At 37.2% G+C, this 22,115-nt stretch overlaps 1 protein-coding gene and 1 long non-coding RNA gene across 3 annotated transcripts; one reads left to right on the forward strand and one right to left on the reverse strand.

The window, feature by feature from the left end:
- Window positions 1–271: 271 nt before the first annotated feature.
- Window positions 272–1,042, forward strand: LOC108170214 (uncharacterized). Its single transcript, XR_011571724.1, has 3 exons — window positions 272–502; window positions 560–614; window positions 836–1,042. It is a non-coding gene; the product is annotated as an uncharacterized lncRNA (long non-coding RNA).
- A 5,986-nt stretch (window positions 1,043–7,028) lies between these two features.
- Window positions 7,029–9,455, reverse strand: LOC103410295 (bidirectional sugar transporter SWEET1). Of its 2 annotated transcripts, XM_008349010.4 has the most exons (6): window positions 9,221–9,455; window positions 9,060–9,096; window positions 8,647–8,742; window positions 7,940–8,219; window positions 7,714–7,833; window positions 7,029–7,378 (listed from the first exon to the last, which is right to left on the reverse strand). In XM_008349010.4, exons 1-6 carry the CDS (start codon window positions 9,252–9,254, stop codon window positions 7,214–7,216), a joined length of 732 nt encoding a protein of 243 aa, XP_008347232.2. In that variant the 5' UTR covers window positions 9,255–9,455; the 3' UTR covers window positions 7,029–7,213. The 2 variants fall into 2 exon arrangements, with proteins under 2 accessions (XP_008347232.2, XP_028964907.1); XM_029109074.2 differs by lacking the exon at window positions 7,029–7,378 and having other exon boundaries at window positions 7,660–7,833; window positions 9,221–9,397.
- Window positions 9,456–22,115: the final 12,660 nt, after the last annotated feature.

The following is a 22,115-nucleotide window of genomic DNA, read 5'->3' on the forward strand; positions in this document are numbered from 1 at the left end:
AATTTACAGTGTTGCATTGTATTCTAATGTAGAATGTTGAGCCTTTACGTGAATTTAGTTATGAACATTTTGTCAACATGGAGGATCTTATAAAACTCAATGATGTGATGGTGGAGCACTCTCTTGGTTCCAATGGAGGTTAGTGTTCTTATTGAATCTATAAAAGTTCAATACTTGGGTAAAGTAAAGAGCGGAAATTGTTTGGTTTGGGAATGAAGAAGGAAAACGATGGAGAGATAAGAAGTTATTGGACTCTTGAATTTTTCTTTCGAAAATAGGTGACAATTTGGAGAAGTTAGATGGTAGGAACAATGGTTACCAACGTAAAAAGAAATACATGTTAAAAGATGTGATGGTGGAGCACTCTCTTTTGTGCTGTTTTACTTACATGTGTGTTTTTGGTTTTTCTTCTTTAGAAAGTTTGATTTATCTGTTTAACGTATTCTTTTCAATTTTTTCATGCTTTGTGAATAGTGATTCACAGTTTGCATTCCATTCCAATGTAGTAGATGTCGAGTGTTTTTATGAATTTAGTTATAAACATGCTATAAACATGAAGGATCTTATAAAACTCAGCAATGTGATGATCAAGCACTCTATTGGTCCCAATCAAGGTCAGTTTTCGTTATTAAATGTATAACAGTTCAATGCTTGGGTAAAGTAAAGAGTACGAATTTTTCACTTTCAAAATGAATAAGGAAAATGATAGAAAGATAGAACTCCTATATCATTTTGGTTCTTGGTGAGTTTTCAAAATTTTCCCTTAGCTCCCCTGATTTTCCTTTTTAACTTTATTTTTGTTTGTTTGTTTAGTTGGGTGATGCAATTTGATCAGATTTGGTTAAATTGAATAGTCCTTGAAGCCACAAGAAGGAACTGAATGCTGGGATTTCTTTAGCAAGTAATAATTCTTAATTACTTACATGTTTTCATTTTAATTTATGATGGATTGGTCCTTTCTTATATAAATTCGAGCTCCACAATAGTTGGACCATCGATATGTTCTGATTGTAAATACTATATATATATATGCTTCTCTTTACCTGCTCAATTGAATTTTCATTTATATTAACAACTTCTGTTTTTTTTTCTTATTTTTATCAGAGAAGCATGTATATCGTGAAAAATAAAACAATGAAGTTCTAAAGTGACAGTCAACGAAATTTAAATAGTGCTAATTAGTGTATGTATGTAAATATAACTGTAAACAGGAATGTAAACTCCACTGTTCAACACCTAATATGATCATACTTATGTATAAAACTTATTATATGTTTTACACTTTTAAAACTCACAACAACGCGCGGGCTCTATTACTGGTATTAAGCTATGGGGTCCTATAAAATTGAAGGGTTTTTGCAGTCGCTCCATAACACAAGCCGAAGGTACAAAATTTACCCACTCGAGTTATCATAGTGAACCTAACTAACTTGAATTTGAGTTGATCTGTATAAGAACAACTTACAATATAACATCCCAATTTTTTCCGAGACACGAGCTGAATCCAACTTGAAATTGCTCCAACTCTTAATTGAAGCTAATCGAATTCTCTCACCTGGAGCTTAATCCGGATTCCCAACTTCAGTTTATAACAAGTTATTAATTGGATTTCCCGCTTGCAATTTGACAAGAAATCAAGCTCGTTTTATTTGGAATTGGATCCTCTCCGAGGCATACCCTTGGGATCCTCTTGATCGGGGTTACTGGGCTGTTGGATTTTTATCCAACGGTTACATTTATTATAATTTTTAGAGGGCCTCATATTTGTAGCCGTTGGATAAAAATCTAACGGTCCACTAACACCGATCAGGAGGATTCTGAGGGGTTGCCTCGGAGAGGATCCAATTATGTTCCATTTATGCTCTATAAAATGGAAGTATTCTGTTATAATATTCTTAGGCTAGGCCAACTATGATTACATAGCTAGGTCGTAGGTGTTTGATTAAGTTGATTAATGATTTCTCCCTTAAGTAACTTATGATTCACATCCATGCCTATGTGAGAATGTGGTGTGAAAATAAAGAGTCTCATATCAGTGAAAGGATAAACTTTGTAAGAGTTTATAAGAAGCTGCTTCCTATATTGTCGATTGGTCTTATGGTCAACCTTCTTCATGGTATTAGAGTATGTTAACAACCATATGTGTTCCACGTCACTCAATTCGTGTTATTCCCCACTTGAAAATCAACAACACTTGAAAGGTGTGTGAGGATGTGTGAAAGTAAAAAAGTTTCAAGTTAAAACAAAAACCTTACAAAAACTCATAAAGAGTGAATATTATTCTCTATAGTATTAATTAATTTTATAATAGTACCAACTTTCTTCATCCTTGCCACATAAGTTAAGACGTTAAGGGTGCGTTTGTTGCATCGGATGATCTAAGACTGGATTAGCTTTAGGAACTAAGCTGGATTGGCTTAGAATAGACTAAGTTGGACTGATTTAGTGAAGTGTTTGGTGTAGTGTCGAACTAAAAAACAAGATTATAATATTATATTATTTAATCTATATCTATAATATGTTATTATTATTTAATATAATCTACTAATATTTATTATTAGTTTATCATTTCTGTTTTCTAGAATCATCTTCCACTTCCTCTATCTACTTGGGGGTGTAGTCAATTTGGATTTTAAAAGATTTTAATAGATTTTTTTAAGTGATAGATTTCAAAGAATTTTAATAGATTCTACAATTCCATATGGATTTTGACCGATTATTATGGATTTCTATGGATTTGTAAGGATTTCTTTCATAGATTTTTAGGATTTCTTTTTTGACTCCTACAATATAAATTCTTTTCTCAGTGCACAATCTGAAAAAAGACACAAACACACACACACACACACACACACACACACATATATATATATATATATTGATATGGAAATATAAATCAATCAAATATGTCTTTTCTTTCCCTTTCTCATTTGAATTGTGTTTCTTTACGAAAAATAATTTTAACTAACCAAAACAAGTAGTGCATCTAAATCAAATGTCTCAAAATTAACCCTTTTTCCTCAACAATTGATTAGTTCATAATGTGTTGTTCAGTCTAAGTATAGCTACCAATATAAACAGGCTTTGGAAGATGCTTGCACCCTTGCACTAACATGATTACACAAAAAAGAACAGAAACTTGTATTGGCAATAAGATTCTTAGTAGTAATTTCCAAGAGTTCAATTAACATGGGAAAAAATTAACACCTTCAGATAGAACGCATAATCATTACAAGAATTGCTAGTAGTCATTAACATTTCTCATCAAAGCATTACAAGAAATACTATTACATAGTCCAAAATAAAGGAAATAAAAAATTCAAAAAAATATTGTACAATTCAAAAAATTTAAGTTTACAATTGGGACGGTGACGGATGAACGTGAAAGGAAATCAGGTTGGCAGGTACTATGTTTGGAAGAAAATGGAGAGTGAGAAAGAAAGATCGAGTTGCATTATGGAGAGAGAGAGAGAGAGAGAGAGAGAGAGAGAGAGAGAAAGAGCCAGGGGGTTGAAAATAAATCCTAGGGGTGGAGGTAGGATTTTGTTATGCTTATAATCCCTTATCAAATCTTACAAAATCTCTTATTGAAAGAAATCCTTCAAAATCTATGAATTTTTTAATACCCATAGATTTGCATGGACTCTATAAAAATCCTTTAACATCCTAGTTGACCACACCAAGATTCTAAAGTCTTTCAAATTCCTTTAATTGACTACCCCTGTATTTGAATGGATTCTTTTAAAATCCTAATGGACTACACCATAATTCTAAAGTCTTTTAAAATCCTCTACAATCCTCATTTGACTACACCCCCAAAAGCTATCATCCTTTACTTCGCCCACTTCCTCTACCTAAACCTCCCAAATATCTCATAGAACTGTATACGAATTTTTCCATAAATCAGACCCTTCAATCAGAACCCAAAATCCTAGAAACCTTAAATCAAAACCCAAAATCTCAGAATAAAAACCCCTCAATCTCATAAAACTCCATTCTCCATGGCCGTCACCTATCAAGCTCTCCACCTTTATCTACTGACGGGGGCCCAGGTGGATCGAAGGTGATTCAGACGACGGCAAGACAGTGGTGATGATTCTGGGGTCTCGTTCGAATGAGACGACAGCGAGAGAGTAGGTTCTCCAATTGAGGTTCGGGGCGAGGAGAGAGCGGTGGTGGTCTGGTGGTGATCTCGCAGAAGTTGGTGAGTATAACTGATGGTGACTCTCAGTGAGAGTAGAGAGCAGATAAAGGGCTATGCGAAGGAGATGAAGGGAAGGTCTTAGCAATACTGTGGGTTTTTTTTTGGGGGGGGGGGTGGCTAAGAACTTTTTGTGAAGGAGTTAGTGTGGGCGAGTCCCATTTAGCCTTCGTTTGGCTTAGCTTAACTTTAAAAAAAAAAAAAAAAAAAAAGTGAGTATGAAAAAAAGTTGGAGCATTTTAAATATTTGGTAAACATTTTAAATCAGCTTTTTTTTTTTAAAGTTATGGATGAAAAAAAAAGCTGAAAAGCAGAAGCTGGAAATAACAGCTTCAACAAAACAGCTTATTTTGGTAAAACACGGATGAACAGTAAAAATTAAATGAACTTTTCTATTTTCCAATCCAACCTTCTTTCTTTCTATCATTAGTCATGCCCTCCTCTTCTACCTCTCTCTCGCAACCTTCTGTGTTTCTCCAGAAAAGCGTTCCCGCAAAGTCTTGAGAAACCCTAACGAAGCTCTCTTTCTCTTTTCCCTTTCGCTCCTCGAGTCCACATACCACTAGCCCAAGAGGAAAAGCGAGTTGAAGAAAAAGCAACTCAGCAAATTGATTGGGAAGGTTGATGGGGGAGTGGCAGCAGCAACAACAAATATTCCACCAGAATTTGTAGAACCTGAAAGAAGATGATGGGATTGGAAATGAAAATGGATGTCACATCCCGGCCCGAGTCCACCACATCCCTAGCCCGTTCCACCACCGTAGCACAATATTGTCCGCTTTGGGCTTACCATTCCCTCACAGTTTTGTTTTTGGGAACTCACGAGCAATTTCCCAGTGGGTCACCCATCCTGGGAGTGGTATGGTCCCCATCTCGCTTAACTTCGGAGTTCCTACGGAACCCGAAGCCAGTGAGCTCCCAAAAGGCCTCGTGCTAGGTAGGGATGAGAATATACATTTAAAGATCACTCCCCTGGGCGATGTGGGATGTTACAATCCACCCCTTTTAGGGGCCCGACGTCCTCGTCGGCACACCACGACCAGGGTTAGGCTCTGATACCATTTGTCACATCCCGGCCCGAGTCCACCACATCCCGGGCCCGTTCCACCACCGTAGCACAATCCCAAAAACAAAACCGTGAGGGAATGGTAAGCCCAAAACGAACAATATTGTGCTACGGTGGTGGAACGGGCTCAGGATATGGTGGACTCGGGCCGAGATGTGACAATGGAGGGTTGTTCAGGAAGGTGATGACGGATGAACAAAAGGAGCAGCACCTTGGAAATGAAGAAGCAGAAAGAGAGAGAGAGAGAGAGAGAGAGAGAGAGAGAGATTTATTAATTTTTAGGCATTAAATTTTTATTTTAATTTTAATTTCTTAATTATAAATATTTAAAATAAAGTTTATAAATATTTTTATTTTAAAAATAAAGTATATTTAGTAATTCACCTATATTTGTTAAGAAAATTAAATTAATGGCATATATAGTATTATACATTGTTTGGTTATTTCACATAGTCACAATTGTTTTACATAAAAGTTTACCAAACACTATCATACTGTTTTTTTTCTTCCAAAAGTAATTTTACAAAAAAATTTACCAAACACTCTACTGCTTTATTTTACAGCTGTTTATTATCACAGCACAACAAAAACATTTTGTTTTTCAAAGCACAACAATACCAAACTAGTCTTTAATCTCTATAAACATAGTCTCAGTTTGAAACAAACAGAAGACTACACTAATAATTAGTCTAGTCTAATGCAGTAAAAGACAATTAGGCCAAACAAACACATCCTAAAAGTATGAAGGAACTAACTGTTGAGAAAAAATAAAAATAAAAGGACAGTGATGTCTGTTTGTCTTATTAGGCTCATTGTTCACATGGACACTTTGGAGTTTGGACCATGAAACAACTGCATGCATGGTCAAGCGCCCGGGAAAATTTTTAGTTGTGACGGAAACACAAATGATACACCATGTGTTTTTATGTAAGTGGTGAAAATTTTTAATTTTTAAGCTATTAACCTTTTAACACACATATTCAATCATTTACATAGAGACACGTGGTGTACCGTCTTGTGACGGTCACACTGAAAAATCTTTCTATAATATGGACGAAGTAGAATTCCCTACTCTCTTTTTTTTCCTTCCCTTTTCTCTTCTTCTATTTGAACAATCACGGTTAAACTATATTAACATCATATATTAATTTTTTATAGAAATTTACAAAATAAAGAATGTAAAAGAAGGGGATGGAAAGAGAAGAAGAGAGAATTCTAGTCTGATGTGAACTCAGCTACTTATGTACGTACGATATTTATATTTTCCTCAAACAACACGTGTTACATCTGCTTTAGTCAAAGTGTCGCCTACAGACAGGCCTACAGACAGGCCCTGCCAACCAACAAAGACCAAGACATTTATATTTTCCACAACGACCAAGATTCTGGTATTACGAAGGTCACTCTCACTCTCATTCTCTTTCCAGTTTTGGACAATGAAGAAAACTGCACGGCAATCTCACCGTTCATTATCAAATGTTCAAGAGTTTCGCTAGCTATATATATGGACCCTTAATCATTGATCGCAACATTCTCCATTAAAAGAGAAGATCTTGAGTACAGCTGACTTATGCAGCATCATAATTATAAGAGATCCATGACCGTGGCTGCGACATATAAAGCACCCGTACACAAAAGTTTGTCTTAATGGAGAGGCTAAGTAATTTTAGTTGGTATCCATACGATTGGGACTTGTAAGATCCCGGCTTCCGCCTACTTGACATGAGAAAAGACACATTAAACCTGTGAACAATATAGAAATCAGCTAAGTAATATGATTGATTCAATCAGGACATCTAATCAGAATGGCATTGTCATTAAAACATCATTAGCTGGAAATTTAAGCTACTACAAGTACAACACTAGAACAACAAGAACTGGAAAATGGAAGTTTGGAGATGCCACTGCCACGTGGCAATAACCCATCGTAGGAAGCAGACGGGTTCTTAGACATGCCCATCTTGGGCGCCATTAATGGTAATTGATTCGTCAGCAGTAGTTGCAGCACCATTGGGCTTCGTGGTGCCACTGCCCTTGCCCTTGTTGTCACGGTAGATGAAGTACAGGATCAGCTGCAGTGCCCCTAAGCCACTCCCACACCCATTTGGAATCTGCACCACACATCAGATCATTCATAAGACGAAAGCTCTATTAACGCAAAAGTTTAGGTTCAACCGGATGAATATCATATTGTATGTCTATATCTCTTTTATCGAGTGATAGATAATGCGAGAAGGAAGATAGTCATAAAAATATGCACGTCTTGTCACACCTAAGTTATTATCGGGTTAACAAGCTCTAGCTTTCAATTTGAATTGAATCACATCTTAATTTGTGTTTTAGTCAATTAAAGCGTTAGCGAGGAAAAATGCCCAGAAAATTTAAATAGAAAAGTTCATATATATGGTTAAAAGACAAAAATAAATTCAAAGAGGTAGATACTTACAGCAACAAATGGATCACGGCCAAGCAGGCCATAGATAAACCATGAAGTTCCACACAAGAAGGAGAAAAGTGACAAGAAAAATGGCATAAACTCAACACTCTTAGTTCTCACCACTGTGCTCTGCATTACACACAAATTAACACATAACTAACCCCAGACAATTCCACATACTTAACCGAACCATGAAAATTGAATGAATGTTATGAGTGAATACAAGTAAACTTACCATAATCGACAAAGGAGAGCTGAACATGATGATCGCGAAGACGGTAGCAGCGAGGCCACAGAAAAGCTTCCGGGTCTTGTCGTGGAGGGCAAAAAGAGAGACCAATGCCACAGCAGAGAACAGAGCAAGCACAGCAGTGAAGAGACCAAGAATTTTGGCTTTCTCCCTTTTGGGGGCGAAAATGATGAAGACCAACACATATATCAGTTCCATGGCTGCACCAGTCCCATTGACTGTTGACACCAGAAAGTTGTTTGCGGATACAAATGGCAGCCCATACCTAATATAATGCAAATCATACATAATACATTAATTAAATTAATCCAAGTTATTAATTAATTACACAGAATTAACTAGTTGCACAAACTGTTATGTTACACACAAAACTTGGTATAACATGTAATACACAGACGACAATAGTACAGCTTACTCCGACCCAAATATCAAGAATCATATATTTTACACACAAATCCAAACCATTTTTCAACCAAAATTGCCAATTTTTGTGATGAAATGCGTTGTGATTAAATAAAACAGTAATAGCAGAAACAGAGGTAAAACTGCTAAATAATCCAACTTTTAGTTATAAAAACCATTGTGATTAAGGCAACAAGAAATCTAACACAGAGAGAGAGAGAGAGAGAGAGAGAAAGAGAGAAAGAGAGAGAGAGAGAGCAGTTGAAGGAGTGAGAAGCAAAGCAGCATACCAAGTGTAGAGGAGGCAGTTGAGCATAGTCATCACGTAGGGAATGCCTGAGAACTGCTCTGTGCATTTCTTCCTTATGATCCTCTTAAATGTAATTCTACACAATTTAAAACCAAAATTACTCTGTAAATTCCACAGAAAATTAAAGAAACCCTGTAAAGATTCAACCTTTTTTATTATCCAACAGATATACATAAACCCATTTAACAAATCCAATTTATGACACAAAAGACAAGATCTTTAGCCACAAAAAGCAAGAGAGAGAGAGAGGGAGAGAGATTGTTGCTTTTTGAACAACGCAGAATGTACAGAGAATCAAAATATCATAACCCATTGAACAAAATGAAAATTTAGGCAAAAAGGCATCACCTTTAGAACCCAAATGAAAGAATGCGAGAGAGAGAGAGGGCTTACGTGGGTGACAAGAAGAGGAAGAAAGCGGTGCCATTTCCTGTAAAAACGAAGAAGCAGAGCATTAACAAACACAAACGCACAAATCTCAAAGGAAATTGGTAAGAAAGAATCCAATTGAGAAAATAATCCGAAAACCAGAGAGGAAAAATTCAGAAACTCACCTAAGACTCCGAACAAAACCTTGAAAACATGCATTGTGTTTTGGTCCACTTCAACCGAATCTTGAAACGAAAGAAAGAAAAATAGAGAACTCAGTTGAGGACAATCCCCAGAGAACCCGAAACTAAACTGAATAGGAAAAAGGGCCAGCGAGAGAGAGAGAGAGAGAAGATGATGGAGGAAAGAGCAAGATGTTTCTTCACAAAGGAGGAAATGGGGTTTTTGAGAGGAGTGCAAGAAGCGGTTGGGGTTTTAAAGGAAAAATATACAGAAACAGAATAATAAATTGTGACTTTATTGACTTTTAAGTGTAGTTCTTTCTTGGCTGCTGATTCTTTTTGGCTGCTCATTCTTTCAGCATGCTGATTCTTTTTGGCTGCTCATTCTTTCAGCAGCCAAGTTAAATCCAAAGTAAAATCATAAGGTTACAAAAGAGGAGGAAGAGATATTTAAGGAGAAGGATTCGGTGCACTTGCAGTGCACGAAGACATGCAGGAAAGCCCCTTGAAACCCCCAGTCTCCAAGGAATCTGGAGACCATACACTAATCTCCTTAAATCAAGGAGATGACAACAACAAAAAGACTTACACCAATTTCCTTAAAGCAATGAGAAAAAAAACTACTTACAAAATGACAAAGTAAGATAAACCTTAGAACCTATAGTAGCCCTAATAACCACTCTTTCAATATACTTAGTGGTTTCTGTTGCAGTAAAAATGAAGAAATGTATTCTGATTTGGGTATGGCGTGTCTGTCTCTACTTCTTCTGTCTCTACTTCTTATACTGGGTATGGCGTGTCTGTCTCTACTTCTTATACCGTGCATCAGAAATCTGATAACTTGATATCAGTGCACGTACCAACGGTTAAACGGTGAAAGCTGTAACTTGTGAAAACTGTCTCTCACAATTGATAACCGTACTCTGTAGGGTTTTGCTGCTTCTACACGAAATGATTAGAAATACCAAATATTTTCTTCTTTAGTAAATTTTCATTTTACTATCATGAAATATCGCGATTTTCAAACTTTCATACATTTAGTTTTTATTTAATTTTTTCATCTTAATATCATACTTAAAGTGAAAATTGTGAAACACCTTTATACATTTGTTAGGTTTTCATGAGAACCTCCATTAACTAAACATGTGCTTCTTGCATGAAGCACGTAAAGTGTTTTTGAAACTAAAGATCAATTTCACCAAAAATAGTTTCAATCATTTTAAAAATATTTTCAAATTTAATAACTATTTAGTTTTTAATTTTGTGCATCAGAATGAGAATTAAATAAGATTAAATGGAATAGTTTTTTTTTTCTTTTTTTTCTTCTACAAAACGATAAGATAAGTTACATTAAAATCATACAGAGAAGAGATTCAAACACAAAACTTCGAATGCATGAACAAATATATTTAAATACAAGTCACTTGGTACTTTAATAGTTTTTGGTGTCATCCTTTCTTCCATCTACTTTTCTTAGGACAGAACTTGGCTGCTGAACAAATCAACAGCAGCTCCTGCTGCTCACCAATCGCAGATGGATACGTGCCCAATCTGTGATTAAAAAATCAAGGGGAAACTTGATATATGTTCAATTTTATAACCCAACATTAGGATTGGTCCAAATTTTAGTTACTTTTGGCTTAGCTCCAATGACTAAGATTCCATGTCATCAATTTTTCTGATTAGGTTGATTTTTTGCATTGTTATTACTATTTTATCCTCCTATAGCTTTTGCACGTTCTCCATATATTTCCCATGTTTTAAATTTTTATTAGCATTCAAATTCATTGTTTAGTAATTTCCTTCATCTTTCTCCCCGATTTCTTGATAACAATTTTTGAATTTGAATTTCTTATCAATCTATTTTTAAGGAAGGCTTAATCACCTTTAGCTTTCTATACAAATTAGATGTGTTTTATACGTGTAGATTTCTTCAGGAGACCTATTCTCCATGTACAATTTTATGATCGTGTTTTTCCTTCATGGTTTGGCGATACGCAACCTTCTCTGTCTATCAAAGGACTAAAACACAGTAAATTGAATGCCATTTAATTTTCAAGCCAGGTATATTATAATTGTTTTCTCCTTTATTGTTGTTTGCTATTCGAATTTTTACATGAAAACTTTATCCTAATCCCCCTAATCCCTTTGTATCATCTCTAATTGATATGCTTCTTTCTCTTGTTATTCAAAAAAACCAATGCACAGAAGGTGTTTGGTGTTACTCTTTGAAAATTGTCTCTTTAATTTCCCGCATATGGTCCCGTAATCCATATATTCATGACTTTCATAGTTATATCTTTGGAAGAATGTATAACGTTTGCTGGGTTGAAATCCTGGATTTATTGTAGAAATTTATTGTTCTCTTATTGTCACTGTCCTTGTCACTTATTCTAGATTTCGAGCCGCCTGATGATAGCAAAAGGAGAAATTCATTGTGAGTGGAGTTGTTTCAGCATTATTCCTCATTTTCTTGATTTTGGGCATTCTTTGGTGGAAAGGCTGTTTCGGACACAGGACAACCAGGGAACAAGGTACAGATAATACCGTATAGGTCATTTTTTGATTTAGAAAAGTCGAAAGTTATTCATATTTCTACTTGCTACAATAAGAATTTTCAAAAGGGATTGTACATTAATCGCACCTATCAGTATGCTGAAATTGAATCATTAAAGATTTAACTTATCAACGAAAGTCAGCTGTATGGTTGAACATTGTAAAGGATCGGAAATCTTATTCTTAGAATTACTAAATTTACATTTAGTTCACTCAAATCCTTAGCCTCTAATGTTTCCATTTACAATTCTAACTTAAATTTAATCCCAGTTCTAAAATAATTTCATCATCAAATCATGCATGCACGAATATGATGGAATGTGACGGTTCATCAATATGCTAAAACTCAAAAGGGGTTTAATGCCGGCCCTTGTTGTAAACCTGTTATAAATGCAAATTCAACTTTTGTCCTACCTCTAGTTGTTCACTTGCCCTCTCGATTCTCAGGGAATAAATAGTTCAATATGTTAACCTTTCAACATGAACAGATCTCATGGGATTAGATCTGCAAACTGGTTTCTATAAATTCTGGATTTATGTCTTTGGAAGAATGTATAACATTTGCGGGGTTGTAATCCTGGACTTGGCAGACGAGATAGATTTAAATAGTTATATAATTGTTTAGTTATGGAAGGATAACTAGTTATATATATTGCAGAATCCTTAAATAGTTATTCATGACTTTCATAGTTACATCTTTTTCAACTAGTTCAACACATAGCAAGCTATTTAATGTGTCCAATCAGTTTGGGCCACATAGCAAGCTATTTAATGTGCTGATTATATTGAGATTTGTTTTGTTTTTTAATTATTGTTTCATTAATTTACCTTCTTTTTCAATATTTTTTTAGCCACTTTTTTGACACTATTATTTACTTTCAAATTTACTATAAATTCATACTAACTTCATACTAACTTTAAAAAATATTTTGTAAAGTATTACGAACTTGTAATCATTTGAATTTTTATCTCCTACTATCAAATGCAACAAAGTAATAAAAAAATTTGTCAATCTTTTTATATATTATATGTTTTATAGTCAATGTTCTTAGATATTATATGTATATAATAAATAAACACTTATTTATACAATATATAATATATTTTTTTTTCAAATTCGCCTAGTCCGCCTAGGTCAGGTTATGTCCAATTCCTACTTCGATTATTTTGGTTAGTGCAAATTGTCCTACAAATATTCCTGGTAGTTCACATAATCTTACAAATATTTCGGGTAGTTCACATAATCTTACAAATATTCCGGGTAGTTCACATAATCTTCATGCAAACGCTAGACTTAGGCCTCGAATGGATGTCCACATTTTTTAGGGACCTTAAACCGTTTAAATTTTACCCCTCCGCTTGACAATTCCTGACTTCACCACTGTTCACAAACTCTTTTGTTCTATCGAAATTCTGCCTGCTTATAAACTCAATCTTGTTTTGCTACACGTGAAACGTGATTTTATGATGATCAAACCACATATGCTTGATTTTTTTTCTCATTCAATTGATTTTTTTACTCTATGTAGTAAATAAACCAAAAAGTAACTTTTTTTATCCTAAGGAACACTAGCTACGATTTAATGTTATTCATTTTCACTTATAAGTGAGAGATCTTAGGTTCGATTATCGATAAAGATAAATTTGAACCACATTATTGCTAATTCATTATGAAACTTAGTCCGCTCTCTCACTCTCTTAGTGTAGATAATATCGTCTGTTCAATAAAAAAAAAAAGAACACGGATTTCTTTTGGCCTTTAGCTTGAACTTCATCTACCTGCATGAGTAGACTCAAGAGAGAAAAAAAAACCCATATACAACGTAAAGTTGTTGGGTTATTCTTGTTATGGTATTTTTGGGTTGAATTAAAAAATATTGGATCAGTTCTAGCAATAAATGATAGCTTATTCAGCTTATCCACTAAACAATTTCCAGTTCAACAAAATATCAACTCTCCATTTGTCGATTGTATAATTGGGTTTTCTTCGTCATCACAGGTAGGAGAAAGGATGGTTTGCAATGGCACATGCAATCCGAGTCTTAATCTATAACTATCTCGTCTAATTTCTTTATAGCGTCGACTAAGTTTTCTTCATTTCAATTGTATCATTCTTCAATATCTTGGTGACACATCGACTATCTAATTTATATATATATGTACAAGGTTCTAAAAGGCACTAGGTCCTAATCTGGCGGCTAGCAGGAGCCTAGTGCCTAGACATCTAAGGGGGTCCAGGCGGGTTTGTTTTTTTTAATTTTAATTATATAACAAATAAATAAATGTTCATTTATACTTAAAAATACATAATTGTATTTAGATACATAAATTGCAAAATAAAATGACTTATAGACTATAAAATATTATAACATATTGAAAACATGGGACCAAACATACAATGAGTGTTCATCCAAGTATGCAACAAGTATCTTACAATTTAAGAAAAAAATAAAATTCAAAATGCAAGTTATCTAATTTATGTCTAAGTAAGATAGAGTCGCCCTAGGTGGATCTAGGCGGGCTAGGCAGGAGCTTAGGCAGGTTTAGACTGGTGCCTAAGCAGGTCTAGGTAAGGATGGGCAACGGTTATGGCGGACGGGTTATTTACCCATAACTATTTATACTCATACCATCATAACCGTTTACCTGTTGGGTAATTGTCTAAACGATTATACTCATACCCATAACCGTTTATAAACAGTTAACCATACTCATAACCGCGTATTTACTTAACTGTAACCGTTTACCCGTTTATCCCTTTTTTATCCATTTTTCACCCATCTACATATTTTTTTAACAACTTGAAAATTTAAAAAAAAATTATCACACATACACACACACACACACACACATATATATATATATATATATATATATATTGTTTGATAATGAACAGAGTCCTCAGATAAGTTCATGTAGTCTAAATAATTATTCACCTCAAATTATATAACAAAGATACCAACTCAGCCAAAAGAAAAAGACAGAATGTTTAGAAAATAGGATGAAAAATGTATATATTGTCTAGCTTAATTTGCTAGCAAAGACTATAGAAAATCCCAATATGATCAGCCGCAGAGAGAGATGAGCGGCGGAGACGAGAGGAAGGGCAGCGAGGAGAGAGATGAGCGGCGGGAGTCTGGGTGAGAGCGTCAACAATTTAAGGTTTTAGTTTTTTTTTTTAATTTCATATATTAAAATAAACAGTTAAACGGATATCAATTTATAACCGCGGATAATACCCACAATCACTCTTTAAATTTCACTAGTAAACGGTTATATCCATAATCCATAACCGTTTAGATAAACGGTTACCCATGACCATAACTGCGAATTTTAAATAGACGGATAACTACGGTTACCCATAACCGTGGGTGTTTTGCCCATCCTTAAGTCTAGGTACAATTTCTTAATTTTTAAACGTTTAAGAATTAATCGAAGCAATAACCAACAGCCTAACGTCTAGCTGGATTTTTTTAGAACAGAACAAATCACAAGATAAGTCTTGCTTCACTCTCCATTTCCCATACATCTTGCTAACTCATGCTATCTTTTTATAGATATAATATTCCAGTGAAACATCATGGCATTTTTCTTTCAGACGAAACAGTTTTTTGTCGACTCGTGGTTTTCTAAGAAAATTTCACCGACTGACTAATTGGCAACTTCATATACTTTCTGATAAATGATAGTGAAAATGAACATGATCTCAATTAAAGATCTACTACACAAAATACAAAATGCTGTACTAATTGAAAACCAAAGATTAATTGCCTTCTGCCTTTTCTCCAATAAGCTAGTAAATGCTGGAGTGTACGTATACTTGTAAGATATGAACATGTCATATACAACACCATTTTGTCTTCTCCAGTTGCTCAACGTAGAAATTAGTTTATGTGCAGACGTCTTTGCTTCAAATATAATAGCTGATAAGAACGTTCTCCTCAATAGAAGATATCCAACACGATAAGGAATTAGATTGGAACTAGAAGTATTATTCACCTGTTAGATTTGAAAATCTATCACACACGAGAGAGCGTGTGAGAATGAATCCTACATTAATGAGAGGAGGGACCTGGCATGTGCATATCAATATTTGGGCTAGTTCCCATATTACCAATTGATTTTATGATGGAAACCCAACTTTCTTCAAATTTAACCCTTTGCCCACCAAGGTTTTCTAACTTCTCTCTGCTAAATTACTAAATTTTTCTTTTTAATTTTATACAATTCTGTCTATATAACTTAAATTTGAGATGAAGAAGTTGAAAGTGATTTTATACAATTCCGGCTGTATAAACTAAATTTGAGATGAAGAAGATGAGAGTATTTATGTGGATGCTGAGCTGTAGAGGCGTCATTTTGTTGTCTAAAGATTGACGTGAGGAAAAAAATGATATATTTTCTTGAACAAAAAGATGAAATTGTTAATTTTCGAAATGTTCTGATACTGCTGAAACTTCTGAGATTTCCAAATCCAAACAGACTAAAAATTCCAAAATTTTGGAATGGGTAATGTGAAATAAGTGAATGCAACAGTCTTCTATAATTTTTCAAGATCAAAATAAGCAAGTTACAACTACTTACTGTTGGGAAAGTTGATAATTTATTTATTTCTTTTTGGTATTTTACATCTTAGTGTTGTGTTTATTAGTAGTTCTCTCCCTATCAAAGAGAAGCTGCCAGCAAGAAGTGGGGAGAGTGGGATAGCCAACTCTCCTCCAACAGTTATCCTGAATTCAAATTTTAGGTCTTCTAATTTTTCCACAGCTCCATTTATTATTTAATGCCACATGATAAAGTGCCCAACTTACACAAAATGAATGATACTTAGCAGAGCCGGCTTTTAAGGGGTGTGACCGGTGAGATCAAATCTTCTGCCAGAGGGACTAGGGCCGGCGGCAGAGAGAGAGAGAGGAGAGAGATGTGTGTTTGTAGAATTGTAGGGGAATGTGTGTGTTGTTATCCCTCCTACATTGTGCCTTTATTTATAGTAGTAAAGGGAGAGAAGATATTCCTTCTTCTCCAAGTAATACAAGTTGTAATAGGAAAGGATAACTAGAATCAAATCTTATCTAGGATTTACACAATCATACTTAAACTAGGAATGTTTACAACACTCCCCCTTGAGTGTGTAAATACTCAAGGTAGATTCAGCATCATGCAGAAGTTCAGGAAGTCGACTCGTCGGCACTGATTCCAAGGAACAACGCTTATTCTCAATAAGGTAGGAACTTGCATAAGTAGTAAGTCTCACTAAAAAACCCTAAGGCTATGGCAAAAACCCAAGTAGGGACAAAATCCATAGTCTAAGGAAAAATGCGTGAGAAATGCAAAGTCAAAAGAAACGTCTACAGGACGTCATCAGGGATATGACCAGCCCAAGGTGGGTGCCTCGTTAAAACCTAGTTAGGTAGCAAAAACCCAGTGGGAAAAATGCTCCTAATCGTAGGGAAAAAGAGTACATTAAGATCAAGCAAGTATCTAGAAGATACTCCCCCTGAGTTTGACATAATTCCAAAGAGAAATAGCAAAGTTACAACTCAGAAAGTTTACGCATACCAATTCCATGAACAAGCTTCTGAAACGTCGCCTTCGGTAGTGATTTGGTGAAGAGGTCGGCCAGATTGTCTTGTGATCGGATTTGCGTGACTTCAATCTCCTGATGCTCTTGTTGTTGATGTGTAAAGAAGAACTTCGGCGCAATATGCTTGGTGTTGTCTCCTTTGATGTAACCCTTCTTGAGCTGTTCGATGCAAGCTGCGTTGTCTTCAAAAATCGTCGTCGGGGCATTAACGGTGGGATGAAGATCACAGGAGCTTCGAATATGGCCCACTACTGCTCTCAACCAAAAGCATTCCCGAGTTGCTTCATGTAAGGCGAGAATTTCAGCATGGTTAGACGAAGTGGCAACTAAGGTCTGTTTAGTTGACCTCCAAGATATTGCGGTGCCTCCAACGGTAAAGACATAACCCGTTTGAGAACGCGCCTTGTGCGGATCAGATAAGTATCCAGCGTCGGCATAACCAACAAGGCGAGAATCAACCCGATGAGCATAGGGTGCGGCATCACTCGAGGATTCGTAGGGATAGAATAAGCCCAAATCCGTAGTACCCTTAAGGTAACGGAAGATGTCTTTCACGCCAGTCCAATGTCTGCGTGTTGGTGCATTGCTGTATCTTGCCAAAAGATTAACAGCGAAGGAGATGTCGGGTCTAGTGCATTGAGCTAAGTACAATAAAGCGCCTATCGCACTTAGATAAGGAACTTCAGGCTCCAAAATCTCTTCATCATCCTCATTCGGACGGAAGGGATCTCGCTTTGCATCTAGCGTACGAACGACCATAGGAGTACTCGAAGGCTTCGCTTTATCCTCATTAAAACGGCGCAACACCTTCTGGGTGTAGTTCGATTGATGTACTAGGATTCCATCTGAACAATGCTCTATCTCGAGACAGAGACAGTATCGAGTCTTACCTAGATCTTTCATCTCAAATTCTGACTTCAGGTGCGAAGCAGTTCTCGCGAGCTCTTCAGGAGTTCCGATGAGATTCATGTCATCGACATATACTGCAACAATCGCAAATCCGGAATGTGACTTCTTAATGAACACACAAGGGCATAGTTCGTTATTCACATATCCCTGACTAGTCAAATACTCACTTAAACGGTTATACCACATTCTTCCGGATTGTTTCAAACCGTATAGTGAACGCCTCAGCCGAATTGAGAGCGTGTTCCGGGGTTTGGAAATATTTGAACCAGTCAATGTAAGTCCTTCGGGAACTTTCATATAAATTTTCGTATCAAGATCCCCATAGAGATACGCGGTTACTACGTCCATTAGCTGCATATCCAGTTTTTCGGAAACTACCAAACTGATAAGGTATCGAAAAGTAATCACATCCATAACGGGTGAGTAAGTTTCGTCATAGTCAATCCCGGGGCGTTGTGAGAAACCTTGTGCTACAAGACGAGCTTTGTAACGCACAATTTCGTTCTTCTCATTACGCTTCCGAACGAAAACCCACTTGTAGCCAACGGGCTTCACATGTGGAGGAGTAGGAACTACAGGTCCAAACACCTTACGTTTCGCAAGTGAATCAAGTTCGACTTGGATTGCTTGTTTCCAGTTTGACCAATCAGCTCTACGTCGACATTCATCAACGGAACGCGGTTCAATGTCATCGCTCAACATGATCTCAGTAGCTACTGCAAATGCTAATGCATCGTCGACAATCATCTCATTTCTATGCCACACATCATCTAAGCTAGCATAATAGACCGAAATCTCACGATTCTCGGGAGGAGGATTCGTCTCTTCAAGGACGCTTCCATAATCTAGAATTTCCTCATGAGTTGGGTAAAATGAGTAAGCGATAGTCGGATTCACGGTAGGCTCTTCAGGACCTTGTGCCATGGTTTTCCTCTTCCGGGGGTGTGAATCCTTTGAACCAAGGGGTCTGCCACGCTTTTGTGTAGGGGCAGATGATTGGCTAGCCGCTAATGTACGTGGATCACCAGAATTGGCGTCCCGGGCTTCCAGGAGGGTAGTCCGTCGTACATTTGGTACATCCATCTTTGCAGGCGTATTCGCAGCTGGAATATGTGATCTTGTCACGCGCGCTAGATCGGTGAAAGCATCTGGCATGCTCTGAGCTATGCTCTGGAGATCTAATATGCGCTGCACTTCAGCTTCAGACTGAGCGATGCGGGGATCTAAATGAGACAAAGTGGGAGTCGTCCACGATAATTCGCGTCGTTCATTAGGAACGTTGACGTTCTTATCTCCCCCTAACGACGGGAAGACTGTCTCATAGAAGTGACAATCCGCGAAACGAGCGGTAAACAGATCGCCTGTCAAAGGTTCTAAGTAACGAATAATCGAAGGAGAATCATATCCGACATAGATTCCCATCCTTCGTTGAGGCCCCATTTTTGTACGTAAGGGCGGCGAGATCGGCACATAGACCGCACAACCAAAAACGCGCAGATGCGATATGTCGGGTTCGCATTCGGTGACCAACTGAAGGGCACTAAATGGTTGTGTCGCAACAGGCCTCAGGCGGACCAACTTTGCTGCGTGCAATATTGCATGGCCCCAAGCAGCGATCGGGAGCTTGGTACGTATGACCAACGATCGAGCAATCATTTGTAAACGCTTAATGAAAGCCTCTGCCAGGCCGTTCTGGGTGTGAACATGGGGTACAGGATGTTCAACTTCAACCCCAACCGACATGCAATAGTCATCAAAAGTTTTAGATGTGAATTCTCCAGCATTATCCAATCGAATAGATTTGATCGGATAATCAGGGTGGTGAGCCCTGAGCTTGATAACCTGAGCCAACAGTTTGGAGAATGCAGCGTTCCTTGTGGACAACAAGCACACGTGTGACCAACGTGTAGAAGCGTCAACCAAAACCATAAAATATCTAAATGGTCCGCAGGGAGGTTGAATCGGTCCACAAATGTCCCCTTGAATCCGTTGTAGAAAAATGGGAGGATTCGAACGAATCTTGTCATAAGAAGGCTTAGTAATAAGCTTTCCCATAGAACATGTTTGACATGCAATTTCATGGATCGAACCTAAGCTTCGGGTTAGTGGATGCCCGTGTGAAGTTTTGAGGATACGGCGCATCGCTATTCGTCCAGGATGTCCCAAACGATCATGCCAAAGTGTAATTTCGTGCGCGGTCCCTGTGGTAGGGCCGGCCACATAGTGGCATTCTATGGGGCGTATGGTCGTAGTATACAGACCACTCGGGTTACGCTCCATCTTCTCTAGAATACGCTTCTGGCCATATTCGTAGGAAGTTACGCACAGAAATTCAACTCCGTTTTCTACGTGGGTTTCAGCGTGGTAATTGTTATCTCTAATGTCCTTGAAACTTAGTAACGTTCTTCCGGAACGTGGAGAATAGAGTGTCTCAGCAATGGTCAAGATTGTACCATTGGACAACATTATACGTGCCTTACCGTATCCTTCGATCAGGTTGGATGGGCCTGAGAGGGTTGTCAGAGGTGCATTCTTAGGTACGAAGTTAGTGAAATAGATGCGTTCACGCAAAACAGTATGCGTGGTTGCACTATCTGCCAGACAACTAACTTTCCCACTAGTCATACCTAGAATGAAAAATTAATTTGAATCGGTCACATGCATAAAAGTTTATAAAAACAAGTATCAATTCAAAATAATTTCATTTATTCAAGGATTAAAAACTTAATATCCAAAATAAATCGCCAACTAATAATCCAAAACATAAAGGAAAATTGTTCAAAATCAACCAAAAAAAAACAAGGTGGGGTTCGGCCACAAGGTGGAATTCGGCCCCAATTGTCGTATTTTAACTGAAAAATAAGTCTATGTCTAAGATTCTAATCTTCCATAGGAGTGGTATCCTCCTGAAAATCAGAAACCTCCATCTTTGTAGTCTCCGGTTCGTCCACTTGCAGGAAGTTTGATTCAAACTTCGTACGACGAGAATGATATGCATCCACAACCTTCTTGGGAGCACGGCAAATACGGGACCAATGGTCCTTGGAACCACAACGATAGCACATATCGTCATTCATTGTGGCAGGTGCTTTGCCCTTATTCTTGAAGTTCGGGGCCTTGGGAGCGAGGTTTGGGCGCTTCTGGGCTTTGTTTCCTCCCTTGGATGGGCCTTGGCTCTGTTGACCTTGGTGGGATGGCTTTTGGCCGCCCTTACCACGCCTCTTTTGGCGTTTTGGGTGCTGATTAGTGCTATAATGTGCTTCAGGCACAGCAGTAGCCCCAGTAGGTTGAGCTTGATGATTCTTCATCAACAGCTGGTTCTGCTTTTCAGCAAGAAGTAAAACAGAGATCAAATCCGAGAACTTAGTGAACTTCTGAGCTCTATATTGTTGCTGCAGGACAATATTAGAAGCAGAGAAGGTCGAGTAGGTCTTCTCCAGGAGATTCTCTTCAGTCAAAGTTTCATTGCAAAACTTGAGAAGTGATCGGATTCGACAAACTTCAGAATTATATTCATTCACAGACTTAAAGTCTTGGAAGCGCAAGTGCTGCCAGTCGTGTCTTGCTTCAGGCAAGAATATGTCCTTTTGGTGATCGAAACGATCAGCCAAAGCGACCCATAATGCACGTGGATCCTCCTCAGCAAGGTACTCAGTTTGTAGAGCGTCATGGATATGTCTTCGGATGAAGATCATAGCAGTGGCTTTTTCAGCCTCGCCAACAGGTTTATCTGTTGCTTCTTCAATAGCAGGACGTAAGTTCTTTGCAGTGAGGTGGAGCTTCACATCTTGAACCCACTTGAGGTAGTTCCTTCCAGAAACCTCCAAAGCGGTGAAGTCGAGTTTGTTC

The sequence above is a fragment of the Malus domestica genome, chromosome 10 (assembly GCF_042453785.1).
Source record: "Malus domestica chromosome 10, GDT2T_hap1".
Classification (NCBI taxonomy): domain Eukaryota; kingdom Viridiplantae; phylum Streptophyta; class Magnoliopsida; order Rosales; family Rosaceae; genus Malus; species Malus domestica.